Source organism: Chiroxiphia lanceolata, chromosome 2 (genome assembly GCF_009829145.1).
Source record: "Chiroxiphia lanceolata isolate bChiLan1 chromosome 2, bChiLan1.pri, whole genome shotgun sequence".
Classification (NCBI taxonomy): Eukaryota; Metazoa; Chordata; class Aves; order Passeriformes; family Pipridae; genus Chiroxiphia; species Chiroxiphia lanceolata.
This window is the reverse complement of record NC_045638.1, coordinates 60,915,710-60,936,148: the sequence shown is the minus strand read 5'-3', so window position 1 is coordinate 60,936,148 and position 20,439 is coordinate 60,915,710. Positions and strand designations below refer to the sequence as shown.

At 45.0% G+C, this 20,439-nt stretch overlaps 1 protein-coding gene across 1 annotated transcript; it reads left to right on the top strand.

Moving 5' to 3' along the window:
* The first annotated feature begins 6,281 nt into the window (after positions 1-6,281).
* CNMD (chondromodulin) lies at positions 6,282-20,081 on the top strand. The gene is made up of 7 exons (XM_032680953.1): positions 6,282-6,437; positions 6,824-6,958; positions 9,386-9,526; positions 12,167-12,280; positions 14,928-15,081; positions 16,335-16,537; positions 18,891-20,081. Exons 1-7 carry the CDS (start codon positions 6,366-6,368, stop codon positions 19,104-19,106), a joined length of 1,035 nt encoding a protein of 344 aa, XP_032536844.1. The 5' UTR covers positions 6,282-6,365; the 3' UTR covers positions 19,107-20,081.
* Positions 20,082-20,439: the final 358 nt, after the last annotated feature.

Below are 20,439 nucleotides of genomic sequence, written 5' to 3'. Positions count from 1 at the left end.
GATAAAGCTTGATTTTGTAAGGAAAGCCATGGAGGGAGGACAGGAATGGCCCAGAAACAATGATTGTCTTGGTCGCTGTCTACCCTATCTTTTACCTCTCAGGGAAGTATCTATCCAAGTGATCCATAGCTCCGGTTGAGCCGTAGCACTGTTTACTGGATTTTCCAGTAAGAACTTACCCATTTTCTCATCCATGTTCCAACCTAAGCCTTAGAGGCAATGCAGCTATTACAGCCCTCAGTGGGAAACAGAGAGGGCTTGGAACACCTTGATGCATGTCATAGTCTCCATGGTCATTTCTGAGGACAGGAAGCTCAAGAAAAGAGTTGTGAAGATAAAAAGTCCCACAACACAAAAATTTGTCATGGTTGTTTATTGGTTTTTTCACTCTCCTAGGTTTAGGTTCTGAAATCTGATGTGAGAGAGGGTATTCTGGAAGAATTTTATTTTGTTTTAAGTAAAGATCTAATCTGGGGAAAGAAGTATTATAGATTGGCTAAATAAAATGCCTGATGTAAGAGGCTAAATAAAATAACCGAGAATAGGGGAATAAGGATTAAATCTGCTGGAATCAACTCCTGCAAATGTCTCATAAAGGTGATGAAAGCAAAAAAGATGTTTAAATTGTTATCAGAAGGGTGAGTAAAATATACAGTTCAAGAGATTGGATTTGTAAAAAACATTCTGGCACTGCAGACACCTCTGGGACAATCTCGTTGGAAATATTCTCTAAAGTCAGGTCATGAAATCATTAGAAGAACAGTGCATAGATCGAAAAAAGAATTATAGTTGATTCATGGGTGCTTTTTGGTGAGGGGAAAAAAAAACCACTAGGCTCAGCCTTTCCTACAAAGCAAAAAGAAACTTAGCAGATTTCTCATCAAAGTGTAAAGAAGCCTCTGGGAAAGAAACAGATTGATGCTACCAAGTTGTTTAAGATAATAACTACCTCCAAAGCACAAAGCTGTGGTTGGAGGTTAAGAAAGAAAGCAGCCTATGAGCAATTTGCACAGAATATCTACAAAAGAGATCACATCGTTAAAGGTAGGAATGAAAGCAAGTAATGACAGCTAGTTATTTTATTTTATTTCTTTAATTCAAGGAAAACAGAAGGCACAGCTACTAGCTAAATTAAGAAGAATAAGACGAAGACATATGGATAGACGGGATTCAGCCCTGGGGAAAGACAAATCAGCCTTTAGCATCCTGGAGTGAGGAAGAGCAAACTGATGGCCCATATGTCCTCATTCGACCACAGGAGAGAAGAGGAAGGATTAAGGGTGATGAGTGACATCCTGCACCAAGCACGTTTAAGGCCATGCTGTCAAGTGGGGCCAGCTCAGCTGCACTGGGATGTCCTGCTGGGGATACCTCCCAAACAGAGCAAACAGGGATGCCTGTCTTCTCCTAGAGTAACATTAGAGCACAGGACATTGCAGGGTTTTCCAGAAAGAATTTCACAGCCTTCCAGGAAAAACAATGGGTTTGGTGTTCAAAATTTCATAAGTCGCTGGTCAAAAAAGGGAAGACTGTCAGTGGGGGACAAGAGGTGGAAAAGAGAGCATTCCAGGGGCACCACAACGTCCAGGGACACCACAGAGATGAGAGCCATATATGGGTTTTCATCCTTTGGCTCAGTACCAGCAAGAATATTTAGAGTTTATCAAAATTCTTAGGTTCTCACTGTGTTAAATAACTGTATTTGGTTTCAGTAGCAGAGGAACTGTGGGAGTGGCTTCTGTGAGAAACTGCCAGAAGCTTTCCCAGTGTCCAACAGAGCCAATGCCAGACAGCTCCAAGACAGACCTACTGCTAGCCTTGGCTGAGCCCATCAAGGACAGTACTAGCACCTCTGGGGTAACAGAGTTAAGAAAGGGAAGGAAAAACCTGGCAAAACAGCAAATGGAGACAGGAGTGGGAATATGTGAGAGAAACAGCCCTGCAGACACCAATGCCAGTGAAGAAGGAGTGGGAGGGGATGCTCCAGGAGCAAATGGATGCCAGAAAGAGGTTGTGACCATGTGGGAAACCCATGCTGGATCAGGCTCCTGGCAGAACCTGTGGCCCCATGGAGACAGAAGCCCAGCTGGAGCAGGTTTGCTGGCAGGACTTGTGACCCCACCAGGGACCCACACTAGAGCAGTTCATGCAGAACTGCAGCCATGGGAAAGATTCACACTGGAGAAGTTCATGGAGGACTGTCTCCCGTGGGAGGAACCCCATACTAGAGCAAGGGCAGAGTGTGAGGAGTCCTTCCTCTGAGGAGGAAGCAGCAGCAGAGACAACATGTGATGAACTGACCACAGCCCCTATTCCCTATCCCCCTGTGCTACTGCTGCGTAGAAGCGAGAGAAAATCAGGAGCAAGCTTGAGCCTGGAAAAAAGGATGGGGTGGGGGGGGAAATGTTTTTATGATTTCATTTCATTTCCATTGTCCTACTTTGCTATTGTGGTGGGTTGACCCCGGCTGGATACCGAGTGCCTGCCAAAGCTCTACCACTCCCCATCTCAGCTGGACAGGGGAGAGAAAATATAACAAAAGGCTCATGGGTTGAGATAAAGACAGGGCAAGATTAGTTTAATTTACTACCAATCAAATCAAAGTCAACATTTTCTTATTCCGTAGGATTTTTTTCCCCTAAGTTCTTTGGTTATTTTGAAAAGACATCAAGTATGTGGCATCTGAATTGGCACCATGTTATGGTGCTGTAAATCCATGGAAAAGCAGAGCAGTGAATCAGGTGCCCAGTCTCAGTAGCCCTCACAAATTTTTGTTCGGACCATCATGGAATTCAAATAACTATTTGGAACACTTAGAAAATGAAGATGAAATGCATAAGGAACCATAAGAGACTTACAGAAAGGCACACAGCATGACCAAATCCTTCTCATTTTTAATATTCCTATTTCTCCTTCTAAACTTTTTCTTTAAACTGAAAAATAATGAGAAAATGTGCTTCCTTGAGACAAGCCAGTACTATCAGCTAAACAACCTCACATTCACTGTAGCACTCCAAGTGCTCTGGAATGCTTTTCAGCCCAGAGGATAATAGTATTAGACGACCAGAAAGGCTGTCCTGTAAAAGACTGTTATTATGATTTCCAGTCTCAGAAGTTGGCTTAATCCAGCTGAGCACACACATGTTATTTAGAGAGGAGACTGGGCTCAGACACTTGTATCATCATCATCTTTATTGCAAATGAAGGGTTCAGCCAGTGAAAGGCAAGTCACGTTTTTTTGTCCTAAGCCCTGCAAACACTGGCTGTTGCACTCATCTTTGCACTCTGCAGCAAGAGTCTGGAGCTGCTGAATGCTGAGCTGTTTGCACAGATTTGCATCTGTCTAAAAAATCCTGTTTTCTCTCGTCGCCTAATCAATCAAATGGCAAAAGATGCACTCCCTGCACCCTCCAAGGAAAACAACTCTGTGCCCACACAAAAGGTAAAGCATAAGTATAGGGGTTAACGAGACGTGGTAAGCTGTGAACCGTGTAACAGGAACATTTTTTTTCTTTTCTGTCTGCCTGAAATTTCATGCTGCTCTTCCTCTGTCTGTGGAACAAAAGAAGAAGAGGCAATGATGCTCAGAGTTGGGAAAAATAATCTGGGATTGTTCCCTGCATGAGAAAAATATGTTTGGAAGATTACTTGAGGGATTTGTACCTTGACTTGAGCAGGGAATGCTGCACAGCTTCTCTCCTGGGGTTTAGGCAGAACAGCTCCCTCCCAAAGGACCAGTTCTCCCATCCACACCTTCCCAGGTGAGCAGCAACCACCTCACACCCCCCAGGTGAGCTCACACCCCAGCCATCCAAGGACTGGCAGTTGAACAACCAATCCCTGCAGATCAGCTCATAAATGGCATCATTGCTTGGAATTGTTGGAATCTGCCCGTGCCAAAACCCAACAGGGTCGCTACTGCTCCATCAGTGGGGGGGGTGGGGGAGCGGCCCTCTGACCCCATCCTGTTTGCCCCAGGAGGGATATTGCACTTCATTACACAGCACCTGGAGTGAAGGCTCCTCTGTGAATATCCAGCATGACTGAATTCCACCTATTCAGTCTTTCACCAATATTGTCTTTGCTGACACTCCTCCTCAACACCACACCCTGAGCTGCACTTTTGCTTGTCAAAACAGCTTGGGTGACTGTCCTTCCAGTCACCTCCCAAAGAAGGAGCCACTGGGCACTCAGATGAGTGTCAGGATGGGAGGGGCAGCAGCTTCCCCACCTCAGTCTCAGGGGAAGCAGCTCAAACAAGTTGAAACCCCAATGAGCATCATCTCTTCCCAGGCAAGCACTCCTTCCCTGGCACATTTTCCCGTGGGAGACAAGCACAGGGGCCTTAAAATAAATCTGTCTTTTTAAAGCAGCAATGCTAAATGAAGGTTTGAGATCAAAGACTGGGATTCTCACATTTTGCCAAGACAGACATATCCATTCACGAGATTTTTGGTGTAACAAAATACTTGCTAATGAAGAGGATCATAATCTTATTATTAGCCCCAACCTAGCACAGTATGTCATTTGAGAGCAGGCTGGAATATGTCCTAGTTTAGGAAGTTGCACAGTAGGCTTTGCTTTTGATTTAATGAGCTGTGATTGTGTTTATTTTCAGCAGAAACTATGCCAGTTAAATTTTGGTTGAAGGTCTGATCGTTAACGACAGTAATCGACGGGAAGGATGAATTTGGGTTCAAGGGAAGGAAAATGGAGACTGTATGTCTCTGATAGTCAGTCCCCAAGCACGCAGACTCAAAGCTGCCAGCAGGCTCTGAGCTTTCTCTGCTTTTGCAGTGCTGGATGATGGGTTTTAAACTACTGGTCAAGTCAGTTAAGGGGATTTAGATATGAAAAAAATAAGATTTTTGCAGTTATGGAGTGGGGCACAGAGGAGAGGCAGGTGTAGGAAATCAACTGTGGGGGCCAAACTTGCCTCTTGAGGGATGAGCCATGGTGGGACGAGGTCATCAGCTGGCCTCTGCTATCAAGATCCCAGAAAATTTTAAATGGGGGGACATGTCAGTAGCGTGCAACAACTGAACAAAACAAGACAGACAAGCAAAATGGAGAAGAAAGGGGAAGAGAAATATAAATGGAGATGCATACTTTGAAAAAAAAAATGCTACAGCAGATCTGGTTAGTGTAGGCACTGCTCTGGAGTTAGATGGGGCCCCATGTGGCAGGCTCTCTCCAGATCAACAGCCCCACCACAATGCAGTGCTGTTGCCTGTCTGGATAGCTGGAGCTGGGCCACTGAGCAAGAAAGGCAGAGCAGGACAGGTCACAACTCAGACATCCCCCCTTCATGCTCTTTTTGCAGTTGTTTTTTCTCAGCTTCCAGCCTGGTGAAGGATGCTGTGCTTGGTATTTACCACCATCAGCCCCAAATGGATTCAGCACAGTTTATTTTCCAGCATCAAAGTGCACATGCAGACACATGCATGAGCATGTAAGTACAGGCAGGACATCCATATGGGGCATGAAAGAAACACAGACATGGACAGACACATGAATAGACACACATGGCCAGTTGTAGCCCTTAAAAGCTTGCCATGTACAATATTAAGATGAGTAAACAGATGCAGGTAAACATTACTTTCAAGTAAAATTTCCTATAATCCTACTGTACTTCAGATGCTCAAAAAACAAAACAAAACAAAAACTGAGCATGTCGAATTACAGGAAACACAGGAAATCTGAGATACATCCACTTCAGAGGTAAAGGCTCAAGGTATCCATGACCTTAATAAATTAAAATCTTTAAAAAACGCTGTGTAGCATTTCCTCCTGAAGTCAAAGGCAAATCCTTTGCCCCTTTGCCTATACCAGGCCTGGGCTCAGCGTTCCCTTTCCCAGGCTGTGCCCAGCCCGGATACGAGGCTGTTGCCTTGTGCCAGGCAGCGAGGTGTTTAGCAGAGCAATCACCGAACAAGCAGCTTGTCAACTCCAGCGCCTGTGAACTCCTGTGGCAAGTGTAAAAAAGCAGCTAATATGTTGTTCTATTTTAAAAGCTGTTTTTTTTATGACGGCCGTCTCTCTGGCGGGGCATCCCTCCTCTCGGCCACGGCACGCAGGGGGTGTGTGTCCCCTACACCCCCTGCTCGGGAGCTGGAGACCAGACCCGAGGGTGGGGTGGCGGGGGACTGGGCCGGGGCAGGAGGTCACAGCTCCGGGGAGCTCCGGCGGCCGCTGGGCAGCTCAAGGGGCTCATTGTGCCCTGGAGGGGGCGGTCCTACCCTCCCCGCCGGCCGGGGCCGGGAGCGGGGCGGGCCGGGGCGGTGCAGCCCCCCGTCGGGGCTGGGGCCGGGGCCGGGACCGGGGCGGCGGCGGAGCCCGGGGCACCTCTCCACCCCGCGGTAGCCATGGCAGAGGGCTCCGAGAAGGTGCCCATCGCCCACGCTGGGCCCGACGATGTGGAGCTGTGCCTGCCCCCCGTGAGTGATGCGGGGCGGCACCGGGCGGGACTGGGTGGGAAGGGGACAAAACCTGTTGGGAGGGAACGGGACCGAGCGGGTCGGGATGTGACGGCAAGGGTCGGGTCGGGAGGGGACGGGACGAGTGGGGTACCGGGATAGGTCGGGTCGGGTCGGGACAGGTCGGGATGTAACGGGACGGATCGGGACAAAACGGGTCGGGTGGGATCGGATCCGGACCGAACAGATCGTGATGGGGTCGTAGCAGGACGGGTCGGGTCTGGTCAAGCCCAGGGCTCAGGACGGGTCGGGCTTCGAACGGGGGTGCCGGGGCGCGGGTCCCGCCGGGCCGGGGTCTCTGCCCGCCCGGGGGCCCCCGCCCCGCCCCAGCCCCGCTCTCTCCGCAGGCATACGCGGCGGCGGCGCCCCCCGGGCCCGGGCGGCTGCTGAAGGCCGGAGCCGCAGTGCTGATCGCAGGAGCGCTCCTGCTCCTGGCCGGAGCCATCGGCGCCTTCTACTTCTGGAAAGCCACGGAGCAGCAGGTGAGCGCGGCTGGCGCCGGGCCCAGCGGCACGTCCGCACCCGGAGGCGGGCGGGCTTGGAGCTCTTGCACGTAGGGAGAAGGCATGGGCTGGAAACTCTTCTTGCGAGGTCTATAAAGAGGTCTTTATTTTTCTCTTGTATTTTTTTTCCACGCTTTCAAAAATTTCCAAACACCTAAAATCCAAACCCATAATCGCTATCTTTGGTGGCTGTTTGGATGGAGCTTCCTGAAAGCACATTTACTAGCAAACACGAAACATCTTTGAAAGCACAGATGCTACATTGATTTCTGCTTGCAAATGCTCAGTGAACTCAAACCCCAAGAAGTCCCTGGGGATTCACATCCTGGGCAAGCTCCAGCTCTCAGGACAAAAAAAGCATTGAAATGTGTAAATTCCTTTTTCACATCATCTGCATTCTTGATCCACATTCTACCTAGACCCTCAAGTATATAATGCTATAATTAACCCAGTAACAGGCACCATTATTTCACTCTGATGCTTTGTATGACTGTGCATACACTTAGGCACTTTTGCTTAGCAGCTGTGGAGCAATTTTTAAAGTCTTGGTAAGTTTTGTTATTTACGGTTTCCGGGGCACACGTAAAACCCATGAAAATGAGAAGCTGTTGGTCAGTGTAAGAACCAAACCTCAGAGCATTAGAACATGTTTACAGATTAACTTTTCTTTCTGTTTACATAGTATTTGTGTTTAAAGCATATTTGAGACATGATGGTAAACACATAAATGTAACTTACTCCATAAATTAAGTTAGTATCCTTGAATTTACCTTGGAAGAAGTTTTGTGCTGCCTCCGGTCACACGCCAGTCCTCATCAAGGAGAGCCTTGTGTGAATTCCAGCAACCAGAGCAGAGGTTCCTCTGTGAGACACACCCACACACAGAGAGATAATTCATATAATCAGAAAGAAAAGTACAAGGTTTTCCCCCAGAAAGACAGGACACGCTGCTGACCTCCAAGACACGCTGCAAGAGCCATCTACTTCTCTAGGCTTTTGAAAAGAGAGAAGGACACAAATAGGGATACAGTGCATTCAGCTCTGAGGAGGTGGGTGCACTTGTGGAGTACAGGAAAAAGTTTCACCTTTTTTTATTGCTATCATCTAAATTCAGCCTTGCAAAATATGTCACATTCAGAGTAGTCATTAAGCTTCAATGTTGATCTCTAGATGTGAAGTTGATCTCCCAGTGAAGACACTGAGAAACCTGAGAGTTATTTTTCCAAGCTGCCTTCAATCTCAGAAAGCTGCACTTGACTTGCAAATGTTTAGGAAGCAACTGTAAAAATTATATTCAGCATCATTCATTAAAAAAATAAGGCATTTTTTAATCCTTATTTTTATTTAATATTTTTAAATTCTTCCTTAACTGACAGGAGTATCAAAGTCTCTACTCAAGCTCAGCCCCTACCAGGGGAGGTCACATTGATCTGGTTCTATGAACCACATTCAACAGGAGTCCTAGACAGCTAAGAATATGGGAATGACTCTGTATAACTGAGGAACCATGAATCTTTAGCACCTTAGACTTTCTTGAGCAAAGGTGAGAGAAGAAGAAATTTGTCTCTAGCTGTCAGTGTAAATTTTTCATTAAAATGCTGCAAAGGCTCTTTTAAGACCCAAAATAAACTGCTTGTGCAGCACTTCTGGCAGAGCTGCACAAGAGAATCACAAAAGCCCTCCACAGATTGTGGTCCTCCAGCAAATACAAACCACGCTGCAGTTTTCCTCATTGAAAACAGGATAAGAGCAAATACGCTGACAAGGAAAATACAAGCCTATACAACTTCACATCCAATTTAAACAAAGTTCATATCCATTACAAGCTGGGAAGCATGTTTGTATTCAAGAGGAACCTGTTTTTCTGTGCCTCAGCAGAACATCCTAATACATAAATAGGGGGTTAGTCTCCTTCAGAGTAGGATATTCACTCCTGCTTTCCTTTAGGAATCATGTCAGCATAACAAGCAATTCCTAAAATATGACCTAGAGGAAGGTTTTTAGGTCAGAGTGAACCCGGATGTGGACTCACCTCACATTGTTTTTGTGTAGAACTGTGAGCACTCCCTTGGAAGGGGGACCTCAGGAGGTCTCTAGTCCAACCTGCTGCTCAGAGCAGGGACAGCTGTGGGGTCAGAAATGGTTCCTCAGGGCTTTATCCAGCTGGGCCTTGAAAACTTCCAAGGATGGAGACTGAACAACCTCTCTGGTCTAGCTGCCCCACCACCAGCCTGCCCCGATGGTCCAGTAGTGCAGTGTTGATTGTTGGAGGGTTATCAAATGCTTACAGAAGCAAAAGTTAGGAGCTAAATAGGGATATGATAGTCAGATTGATCCACTGCCCAGTGTAGGAGGAAAGCAATAAGCAACTACTAGCATGTGCCATTGCTCTTTTTTCAATTCCAGGTGTACAATGTTCACTACACTATGAGCATTAATGGAAAAGTACAAGATGGATCAATGGAAATAGATGCTGGAAATAACTTAGAGACATTCAAAACAGGAAGTGGGAATGAAGAGGCTGTTGAAGTTCATGATTTTCAGATCGTAAGTACTGTCACCCTTGTCCTTCATGTAACATGCTCCACTGCTGGACTCCAAGGACACCTTGCCCTGCCCTGACTTCTCCACCCCAGTCAGTCTCAGGTTCCAGCCTCCAAACATCCGCACAAACATTCTTACTCTCCTGGCTTGCTTTCACAGGGAGACAGGCAGTTTCCTCCTAAACAAAATTTAAGTGCTTTTTGGGAATAAGCCATGCCATGTACCACTCCGGCAAGTAATATGGATTAGGCTACATCAGATTTGGCTCCATGTTAACACTCTGCATTTTCACACCACTGAGCAGAACTACAACATGCAACCTTGAGATCTTGCTAGAAAAACATTCTGGCAGGCTGTGAAACAACCCTTGCATGATTTCCTGTCATTTGAACTGGAAAAACCACTTCCCCCAAACATACCTGTTTTAGGAGCATAGGGTCAAGACAGTAAGCCAACCAGACACCAAGGAGAGACCACTATACAGCACTTGACCTGGAGAGCTTGCTCTGCCCTGAGATCAAGGATGGGAGCTGCTCTCCATGGCTTGGCCTAAGTTCATCCCCAGGGGAGGGGATGGAGGCATTTAGCACAGATTATGCATCCACTCACCAAATGCAAGGTGCTGGGTCACTTGGATTGAAGCAAACACATTTGGGTACACCAGCAACTCGGCTGTGGCTGCTCAGCACAGAGCCTGGACCAACAGATGCCAAATCTCAGCACAGCTTAACAGCTTGGACAGAGTAGTTCACTGACCTGTACTACCCCTGAGCTACTAAAGGCACATCTATGTGATGCTGCAGAAACCCATTTACAGGGCCCAGACTCTGCAGTTAATGTTCTCAGGTGCAAAATACTCAGCTTCAGAGTTAAGTCCTCTGTAAGTCAAAGCAGCACTGAAAATAAAGATGCTGCTGCTAGGAAGCATCTCTGCCCTCTGGAGCAGCCACCTTCCCCTTGCTGGATCTAGAAAGGCAGGGAAATTCAGCTCCTTGGCTTCTCTGCAAGTACAAACAAATCCATGCCAGGAGACCCTGGACCCCAACCACAGGACCCCAGCCACAGTTGCGGTTCTGCCTTTATGGAACTCTCATTAACATCACCATAGCAACATTATTAGCAGCTGAATAAGAGCATCTACAGTGAGCTCTTCTCATTTGCCTTTGCGACTTCAAATCCACTCAAAAGCATCAGTCCACTGGAGAGATACTGAATTCATTTTGCCTCCAAATGTGTTGCTGGTAAGTACTGCCTGTCGTACCCAGGTCAGAAATCAGCTCCCAACACCAACCAGCTAAAAGGACCTCCCAGGGACAGTGCCTGCTTGTAATTACAGAGAGCCAGGATCAGGCTCAGTGAGAGCAAAGGGATGCTGCCCCTTGGGTTTTGAGCTAAGAATGCACAAAAAGGTGAAAGCAATTGAAGAGATGTGCTTCCAACGGATTAGTATTTACATCAGTAGCTTTCAATTGACTGGCATTGCTGGAATGATTGCACAGGCAGTGAAGACTTGGATTTGGCAATATTAGGGTACTCCTAGCATACTTGGTGCATCACAAAGCCTTATTTCCTAGTGCATCCATCCCTGCACAGCCATCCCCTCTCTTACTGCTCAACAATTAGTCACTTTGTTTTGATGGGGGTGTGCCTAGCAATTCAGGACCTGCAACACACAGGACATGACTCAGGTGTCCCAGTACCATCCATCTCATGCTGCACTAGGTGGCCAGGGCACCCACGATGCCCCTTCAGGGCAGGTGAGAGGGGCCATGCTGACACCCATGCCCCCTTGTCCTGGCAGCTAGAGGCCAGGCAGAAAACTAGCACATCTCAAAAGGCACTAAGTAATTGTATTTCGGTGGTTGGCTGGAGCATGTGCAACTGTATGAAAAACAAGAAGTTTTGTCATTTACAAGAAGTTATCTAAATTTATAACATAAAGAAAGAGTCCTTTTATGGATACCCAAAAACCTACAGCAGAAATGTAGAAACTACGGACAAGGTTCCCATAAGCAAAATGTTGATGCCTGAGGTTCTGGCACAGGTCTGGAAGGTACACCCCAAGACTTTCTAGAGACTTGCTCCCTCTGGAGCTCCTTCTCTTGCTCAAAACTAGACATCCATGGTTTATGCAATTGTGTTTCACCCTGGCAGGCGAGACGAAGTCCCACACACAGATTTCTGCACCAAATTTCCCATCACGAACTTCCCCTTGCTGTCACAGCCACTTATGTGTATAAATTGAACTAAGCTGCCCCCATATTTTTGTAAATCTGTGTCACAAGGGTACCACACCACCAGCTAACACAACTTTGAGACTTCCTACGTTAGGTGCTAAGTTACAGTTCAAATCATGTCAAGTAATTCCTTAACAGAGCTACTCCAAGTAGCCTACAGCTTGCATGGAAGCACTTACATAAAACACCCCCCACTTTCAGAAATGAAGCAAAAACTTCTAGACCCATTTGACCAAAATTGTGAAGCTAAAATGATGAGAGAAGAGTGTTATATTGCATCTGGTTTTAAATAAGATTAGCATTCAGAATGAAAATTCAGTGGCAATTTTAGCAGAGCTGAGGTGTTTTCTTGGGGTAGCGAGGAGCTGGAGGGCTGTGCACAACCCCCCGCCTTCTGCTTTTGCAGGGCATAACTGGAATCCGTTTTGCTGAAGGAGAAAAGTGTTACATCAAAGCTCAGCCAAAAGCTCATGTCCCCGAAGTTGATGCTATGACCAAAGCGAGCCTCTCATCTGAGCTGGTAAGGGGTAATCTAATTATTTATTTTTCAACTACTCTTTGTACAGAGAGGGTCTTAAAGTGGTATTTAAATACAACTAAAAATGAGATTTGAAAGCCACTGTGGCTAGTTGTAGGGTTGTTGAGGATAGTGAATGATAGTTGAGGATTCACTGACTGGTTGCAAGGGGTCCCTGAAAAGCAAGATTGGTGTCAGACATGTCACTGTGTCCAGGGACATCGTGAGAGGTTGCAGATTAGTGAGTGAGGAAGCCACTGACCAATCTCTAACAGATCCATAGAAGACCTCCATGACAAAAGCACCTGTCTGAGAATAGGCTGTGCACAAGGCTGGAAGGGAGAGCATGGAAGAAGCAGCTCTTTAGTCAATGCAATCATGGTAGATCCCAGGATCAGTGCTCTTGAACAGAAGCATGGACTCCATCACTCAAGCCCTCTGAAATAGTCAATAAAAGGGAATTGTGGAAAATATGGCAAAAGTTCAGGTAACTCAGAAGAAATAATAATTTTTTAAAAAATTAAGAAATTGCCTTCTTAGTGTCAAACAATTTTACAACATGGCAACTAAATTTCATAGAACCTGTATCACAGCCAGCAAAAAGGCTGCAGTTCTCACCCAGATACTGCCAAACTGTCTCCTCACCTCACTTTTGCAAAAAAAGCCTATAGCTTTATGTGAGCAAAGTCTGAGTTTCCCAGAGCTCAGACTCCCAAACCCATCTCTCACACAGAAGTGGCTCCAGTGACTTGAGTATGTCTGAGCCTGGACACTGGTGGGGGCTCAGCTACTATCAGGAGAGCACAGGAGATTCACAACCTCTTTCCCTAGGCTTGTTCTGGTCCCAAGAGAATAAAAGCAGATACAATTAGCAAGGAGAGAGGCACTGTTAAGGCTGTACCTACCTGCAAGGGTGCTGCGATTACTGAACATCTACTTCAAAACTAAGGGGAAAAAGGTCTCCAAACCAAGTCAGCAAGGCAGCAGAAATGTTACAAAGCCCCCTGAAGCTGGTGGAATTTTCTCCATGGTGGGAAAGAGAACTTGCACAAATTCCAGACAGAGAGCTCCATCTTTCCTGCCTTGCCTTATTTTAAAGGCAGCTGGGCTTTTTGTCTTCACTAGCACTATTGCCTAAAGACAGTTTGAATTTTTCATCTCTTTGTAAGAACAAAGTCATAGACCTGAAGACATTATCCTAAAAGAGTCAAAAAGTTATTTCTAATACTTTACCTGGTGACAACAAGCCTGTTTCCTTGTCCTGTTTTTTGTGCATTTTCTCCAAAGAAGCACCACCTACATGAACACTGCAATGAATTGTGTGGACCGAGGCCAAAACAAGCAGGCAACTCAGTGCTATCATTAACCTTTCCCCGACATTCGACTTTCCAGGCTATATGTACAACAGGAATGGCAAAGTAGTATTTATTTTTCTAGAGCAAGTCCTCTCTCTCATATGCAAGTATTTAGGAGAAAGTATGCATATGCTGTTTTCTTATAACACGTATCATAACATTGCTTAAAAAAATGGTTGAGTAAAGTGAGTTTTATAGATACCCAAATTCTGGCTGCTCACAAGTCAGGATCATCTCAAACAAAAACAACGGGTATTTTTATTTCTGAAAATTAGACTTAGATATTTCTGATGTTGATAAAAGCTTAAGTGAGAGAATATAAATAAAGAGCAGTAGACAGATTGGAAAGCAAATTTAAATGACTTGAGACCTACAAAAGAAATCAATAAACACAGTAAAGAAACAACAACCCAAGGGAATAAATTGATCTAGTCAGTTATATAACAAGTTTTGATGACTTTTATGAAAGCAATTTAGAATTTTAACTTTGAAACCATACTGGTTTTCATGATTCAAAAGTTGGTTTTCTTTTAATATTTCACTGTTGCTATAAAATACTTACACATTTTATGTAAAATAATACTTTGAACTAACAACTTTAAAGAATCAATCACTGGCATTTTCCTGCATTACTTTGAAGATATGAACCAAAAACCTGCAGGGTACACTTCAAAAAGGCAGGCTCCTTTAACTTGCACTTCAAGTTTTTGGTCAATTGAATTGCTTTTACCAAACAAGACCTTTAATCAGAACGATCACGTTGACTTAGAACTAGAAGCTGGAGCAGCTCTCAAGCTATAATCCTCTCTAAAACTTCTGAACAAGATTCCGCCCCCCATCCCCTGCACACATTGTAAATACAGTTATAGTGGGAGTACATCAAATGTGAACGGGGCATAATAAAAGATTAGGGGCTTGGGTTTTGCTGGAGTATTTCATTGCTGCTTTGCTGAAGGTGGTAAATCTTCACAGTTTCTACCACCTGGAATACCGACGCTTTGCGCTGAAAAGATCTCCGACACCCACCCCATGCACGTGGGGCAAAAGCCTTCCAGGAGTGAGATGGGTGAAATCACAACCCCAGAGAAGCTGACAGTAGTTTTGCCCTTTGTTTCAGCTGCGGCAGCCTTTCCCCAGGCCTTGGCTCTGTAAAGTCAGTTCACATTCATGCAACAGAAGGATGCTCAGTATTAGTTGCAGCGGGTGATTATACAGTTTGGTGCTCAAGAATTAACAGAAAGCAGGCACATGACTGCTCACTGAGCAGCAAAGGATTTACACTCTTCTATTTGCAGGAAGATGAAATCATGCCTGTGAGATTTGACAAAAATTCCCTTATCTGGGTGGCTGCAGATGAGCCTATCAAGCATAACAGCTTCCTAAGCCCCAAAATTTTAGAGCTTTGCGGGGATCTTCCAATTTTCTGGTTGCGACCAACGTATCCCAAAGGTAACACTTCTTTTATTTAAAAAGTATCTTATCCCTCCCTTCATCTAAATGCCTTCCCGACATCATGTTTGCCACTGAAACTTGCACATCTGGGAAACCAGACTCCTCTCCTCCCTTGCCCAGCCTGTTTTCCCATGCCTGTGTGGGTTCATGCCGAGATTGTGGGTTTGAAGTTTATCCATTAGAGATTTTCCATATTTGTATTTCCTCAGACAATTTATACAGCCCATGTGGGTGTCTATGAGATGAAACATTCCCAGAGAAATTAGCCTCCTTCCACAGAATGACAAGAGCTCAAACTAGCCCCCAAAACGTTGAGGTAGCTGACACCAGATAGCAGGAACATTATACCTGGCCAAGAGTTGGGGAATATCAAGCTACTGGCCTGGGACCATAGCCTGTCCTGTTTCCTACCCTGCTTCTCCAGAGGATATCAGCGGAGTGGAAGAATGAGATGCTTTAAGCTACCCAACTGGTGGATGGTTTATGAGGTCCTGGGGGCAGTCCCAACACTGAAGTACTCTTGTCACCCAGAGCCAAGTTTAGCAAAGGTGTTCAGGAATCACGAGGGAGACAGCAACTGCTCCAGGTGACTTCAAGGCCTAGGAGGAGAGAAGGCTTGAAAAGATTTATTCTTCCTTGGTCCAGTTAATATCAGAACACTTGGGGAGGACAACACAAGCAAAAAAAAATTCACCACATTTCAGAGCACCTGTGGATCCAAGCTACCAACATTTTCCACTTTCCTCATGACCTTGCCTATCCCACTGGGCAAAAAAAGAGCAGTATCAAAGTTGTCCAGAACCTGTTTCCACAAGGTTCCCCAGCTGTCCTTGAGAGCAGGGCACCATTCTGTCACAAAATCATTTTTAAAAAATGAGATGTGTATGACTGGTCTTGCTAGTGCTAGCAACTGCTGCTGACTTGGCATCAGTGACCACAGGGTGGGTCAAAAAACCCCCAGCCAATGTTCTCACACACATTTTGCCTCAAGGAGGGGAAGAGGGGAGAAAAAAAGGTAATCATACTGGTTTGGATTGACATTGGCTGCAGATACAACAAAGAAAGGCAAGCAGCTCCCATGGGGATGCTCATGGTTTACTAACACACAGCTTTGGCTTTCTCTCTGCCCTCCGTCCTCTCCTTTTTTCAGTATTTAAAGAAATCACTGAAACATTAGATAAATACAAGGAACCTTCTGTTTATCTTTACTTTGAATGTTCAAGATTATCCTCTGGTGATTATTTCTTCAGATAACCAAAGGAGAGAAATGAAGAGAAACAAGCGACAAACAGGATCAAACTTTGATGAGGAAGACTTGGAAGCTGTTGCTGAAGAAGTAAACCCCAGGTCACCTACAGTGCAACTGAGTCAAGAGCTTGGTCGCCAGTTTAACGACACCAGGCCAGCGGGACGAGAAACAGATCAAACATTTAATCCAGACAACCCATATAATGTAAGTATTCGCACTGCAATCTTCTCTCAGAGCTCAGATGGTGATACGGGGTTTGTCTTTTTTTTTTTTTTTAATCTGCGCAATTTTGCCTGCTCAGCTTTACTCTGAAATACCAGACTTGCAAAACACCTAAGAAGCTAAAAAAAGTCTTCCCTCAGTCCTCTTCGTCCAGTTTTGATTAGATTTCAGTCTGAAACAAGCACAAGTGCTTGAGATCACAAGGTTAAGGCAAGTTGATGACAAGTTGCTTTTTGGGGTTTCCAGGTTCATATGGAAACAGCACTGGAGATCTGACAAGGATAGCACCTTCTGAAAACAAACCGAAGCTGGTCTTGATCAGACAGCTGAAACCCATCATTTACTATGTGAAGAAGAGAGTCCAGTAGCTAGAAACATGCTTTGCTCTGAAACAGAAATTAGTATCACAAGTGACTACTACAGAGGAAAGCAGTAGCAGTGTCTGATTGCAAAGAGATTATGGTCCAACCAAATAAATTTGCTTCTCTCAGCCTCTTCTCTATCAGGGTGAGCAACTCTAGTCTAGCAAGCAACTGGCAGAGAAGAATCTGTTTAGAGACAGCAACAGTGGATGGAGGACGACTATCATAAAACTTGTTCTCACCCTTTGAGAAGCAGCAGCCCACAGAAAGAGCACGGGAGCCACCCTGCCGTGTCCCAACACCTCTGCTGCACTGCAGGAAAGCTGGCTGTACAGTAGGCACCTTCCAGTCTACTGCACCAGCGCCAGACAATTTACACCCATCATTTGGTGCAGCAGGAATAAGTCATTTTAATACAACACTGTCACAAGATAAATGCCTCCTGCTTTGGAAGCAAGTCCCAGCTTTGACTTGACATTTATGCAACAGCAGGAGATCATTATACTGTGACAGCATTCTGCAGAGTTGACATCCCTTAATTAAACTTAAATTAATCACTCCAAATAAAGTGGATCTAAATCGACTCTCTCACGAGATAGTAAAACAGCAGTGGCACTGGAAGATAACTTCTCACAGCTACTGATGTGAACATGTCCATGAGGTCTGAGCTGGAGGGCAGTGGCAGAGCAACTGCCACAGGTCTGTTCTTCCAGCCAAGGGCTGCCAAGCCAAATGGAGAATGGCCAGCCAGATACTGGTCATCAGACTTCCTTCAGCCTGCAGAGCAGGATTCACCTTCACCAACAGTTACTGCACAGATGCCGATATCCAACCTTCCTTAGAGACCAAATAATTTGATTGAAAAGGACCATTAGTAATACCCTAAGTCTTTCCTGAAGGATTAAATGAATCCTCCCTAGAGCTATTTCTCTTCACCCACTGTAAGTGGAGCCTGGACAACGAGCTCAGGTGTAGAAGTTCACAGTGCAGGTATCTGAATTCAAGGATGATGAATCCTGACCAAGGAACCAACATCCTCCCTGCTCTCAGGACTGGGAATGAGTTGCTGGGGTCCCAAACAACACCCAGCTGTCATCAGTGTCCTGTACAACCACAGTCAAGGGATGGCACCTTTCCGTGTCCCACCTTTTTGTTGTGCTGCTAAGTTTTACGAATGACAAACGCTCAGGTAAAAAGCTGACTGGTACTTCAGCATTTGCTCTTTGCTGCTGCTTTTCTTGAAATAACACCAATGGGCAAAGAACAACTGAGCTGCAAAAAGCAGAATATCCAGGTTACCTTTTTCCCATAGAAAGGAGGAAAGGAATTTTGAAGGGTAAAGGCTTTTATATATGCTTTGCTCCATTTAACTCCTTACTGTCAGCTACAGAACAGGCAGAATTCTCACTGTCCCCAACACACCTAAGTGTGGTGGGAGTGGGAGGGAAGGAAGCAGACAGAGACAAGGGAGAAATACTCAGAAAACTGCAGGGGACCAGGGGAATACCTTAAAGAGCAGTTTCCTAGGAATGCTGTAAAAATCATTAAAATACAAAAATTAAAACAAAACATAAAAGACACAGCATATGCTTCAGGCATCATCACCTACACAAAAGACTCAGATAACTGTCTTGAAATCTTTTTCATCACTAATATTTAAAACTTCGGAGCTTTCTGTTGCTGGATCTTTTGCAAGGACTGTAGAAGAAAAACAAGGAAGTAAGAGCTGCCTGTTGTTCCTTTTATTTTATATGAGTGATTGCACCAATTCTCCACTTCTGCCAAAGATAGCAAAACAAAAGAAAAAAAATAATAAAGCAAGATGCACAGGTCACTTAGTGGGAGCTTAGTTAACTTCCACAGGCCCAAGATTTCAGTTTTTACCCTTTGTGGGGTTAACAGGAGCATGGGTTTGTTCTGCCATTCTGTGAGAATGAGAACACTGGGATGACATTTAATATTTTACATTTCAGCAGCTGGAAGGTGAAGGGATGGCTTTTGACCCCATGCTGGATCACCTGGGCGTGTGCTGCATTGAATGCCGGCGCAGTTACACACAGTGCCAGAGAATCTGCGAGCCCCTCATGGGCTACTACCCGTGGCCTTACAACTACCAAGGGTGTCGCACTGCCTGCCGAATCATCATGCCTTGCAGCTGGTGGGTTGCTCGTATCATGGGTGTTGTGTGAGAGAAAGCCTTGACAAAAAAAATTTTTTAAAAAAATCAGGAGACTTGACAATATAAGCAGGAATGCAATGACGACAAACTGGTAACAGCCTACAACCAAAGCAGCAGTACCGATCCTGTTTTTCAAAATCAAAGTATGTTTTGCTGCGCCAGAAGCAAGGTCAGATATTCTAACTTCAAACTAAAATCTTAAGTTAATATTCTATTAGATTTACAAGTGACAAGGGTATATTAGCACTTGCTGAATTAAAAGACTGAGACATTCCCCAAAAAAGACAATAATAAACTTTGCTCACAAACTGGTTTAGCAGTCCAGAACCTTGCCTATAAACTCAGCCTTTCATAACAAAAACCTCTCTTTCCAAGCTACATGTGAAAATTTACATCCAATTAGGCAACTAGCTGAACTTGTACGCTTGGGAGTGCCTTTCATCCATGCAGCTTACTTAAATAAATCACAAGTTAAGTTGCTCCCCGTTAAGTTGCTCCCCGTTGCTATTTGGAGTTGCCAGGTCATTATGGATGGTTATAAACCAATTACAGCATACCTTTCCCCCAAAGCTGCTCCAGGGGACACGGGAAAGCACACATTGTGCTAAATCGGAAACAAACAGCAGGAAAAGGGGCTGTAGAAGGGAATGTGCGTGGCTGCAGAATCAAAACCCTTCGCACATCCCAACATCAAAGAAGCCCCAGCATTAAGAATCTTGTATCCATGATACCACTGTAGTGTCTTACAAGTATCTGCTATCCAGTTACTACAGCAAGAGTATTTACATGCAGACCAAAGAGCCTCAAGGCCCTTCAGAATCTGCAACAGCCACTGTTATTTATAAATCCTTGAATTAGACACTTTTGACACAAGATTACAACTCCTCTTTATTCCACATGGATAGCAGCCATTCATACTAGCTCCTTTAGCTTCACTGAAACTAACCTCTGTTCCCTGAAGAGAAACTGCTTACCAGCAAGGAGAGAAAAAAAAAAAAAAGAAAAAAAAAAGAAAAGGGTTTATCATCTCACCCTTTTTGGTTAGGCAAACTCTGCAATTATTGGGATTGATCCTATTACATGTTAAACCTCTAAGGAAGGTTCTAAGGCAGAACACTCAAAGATGGAATGACTTAGTATTGACTAGCCTTGAAAACCAAAGACAGAGGTATTATACTGCCTTCATCCATACTATACATCCTGAACCCTACCACCGAGTTTATGGAGCCATCTAGATGGTCTTTATGAACAAAAGGGACCAATTTTTCTTAAAGTTCACTTTCTGGAGCATTCATTTTTTTGACTAAACAGCTCTTGAGATGTTGCAAGCCCAGTAATGTTAT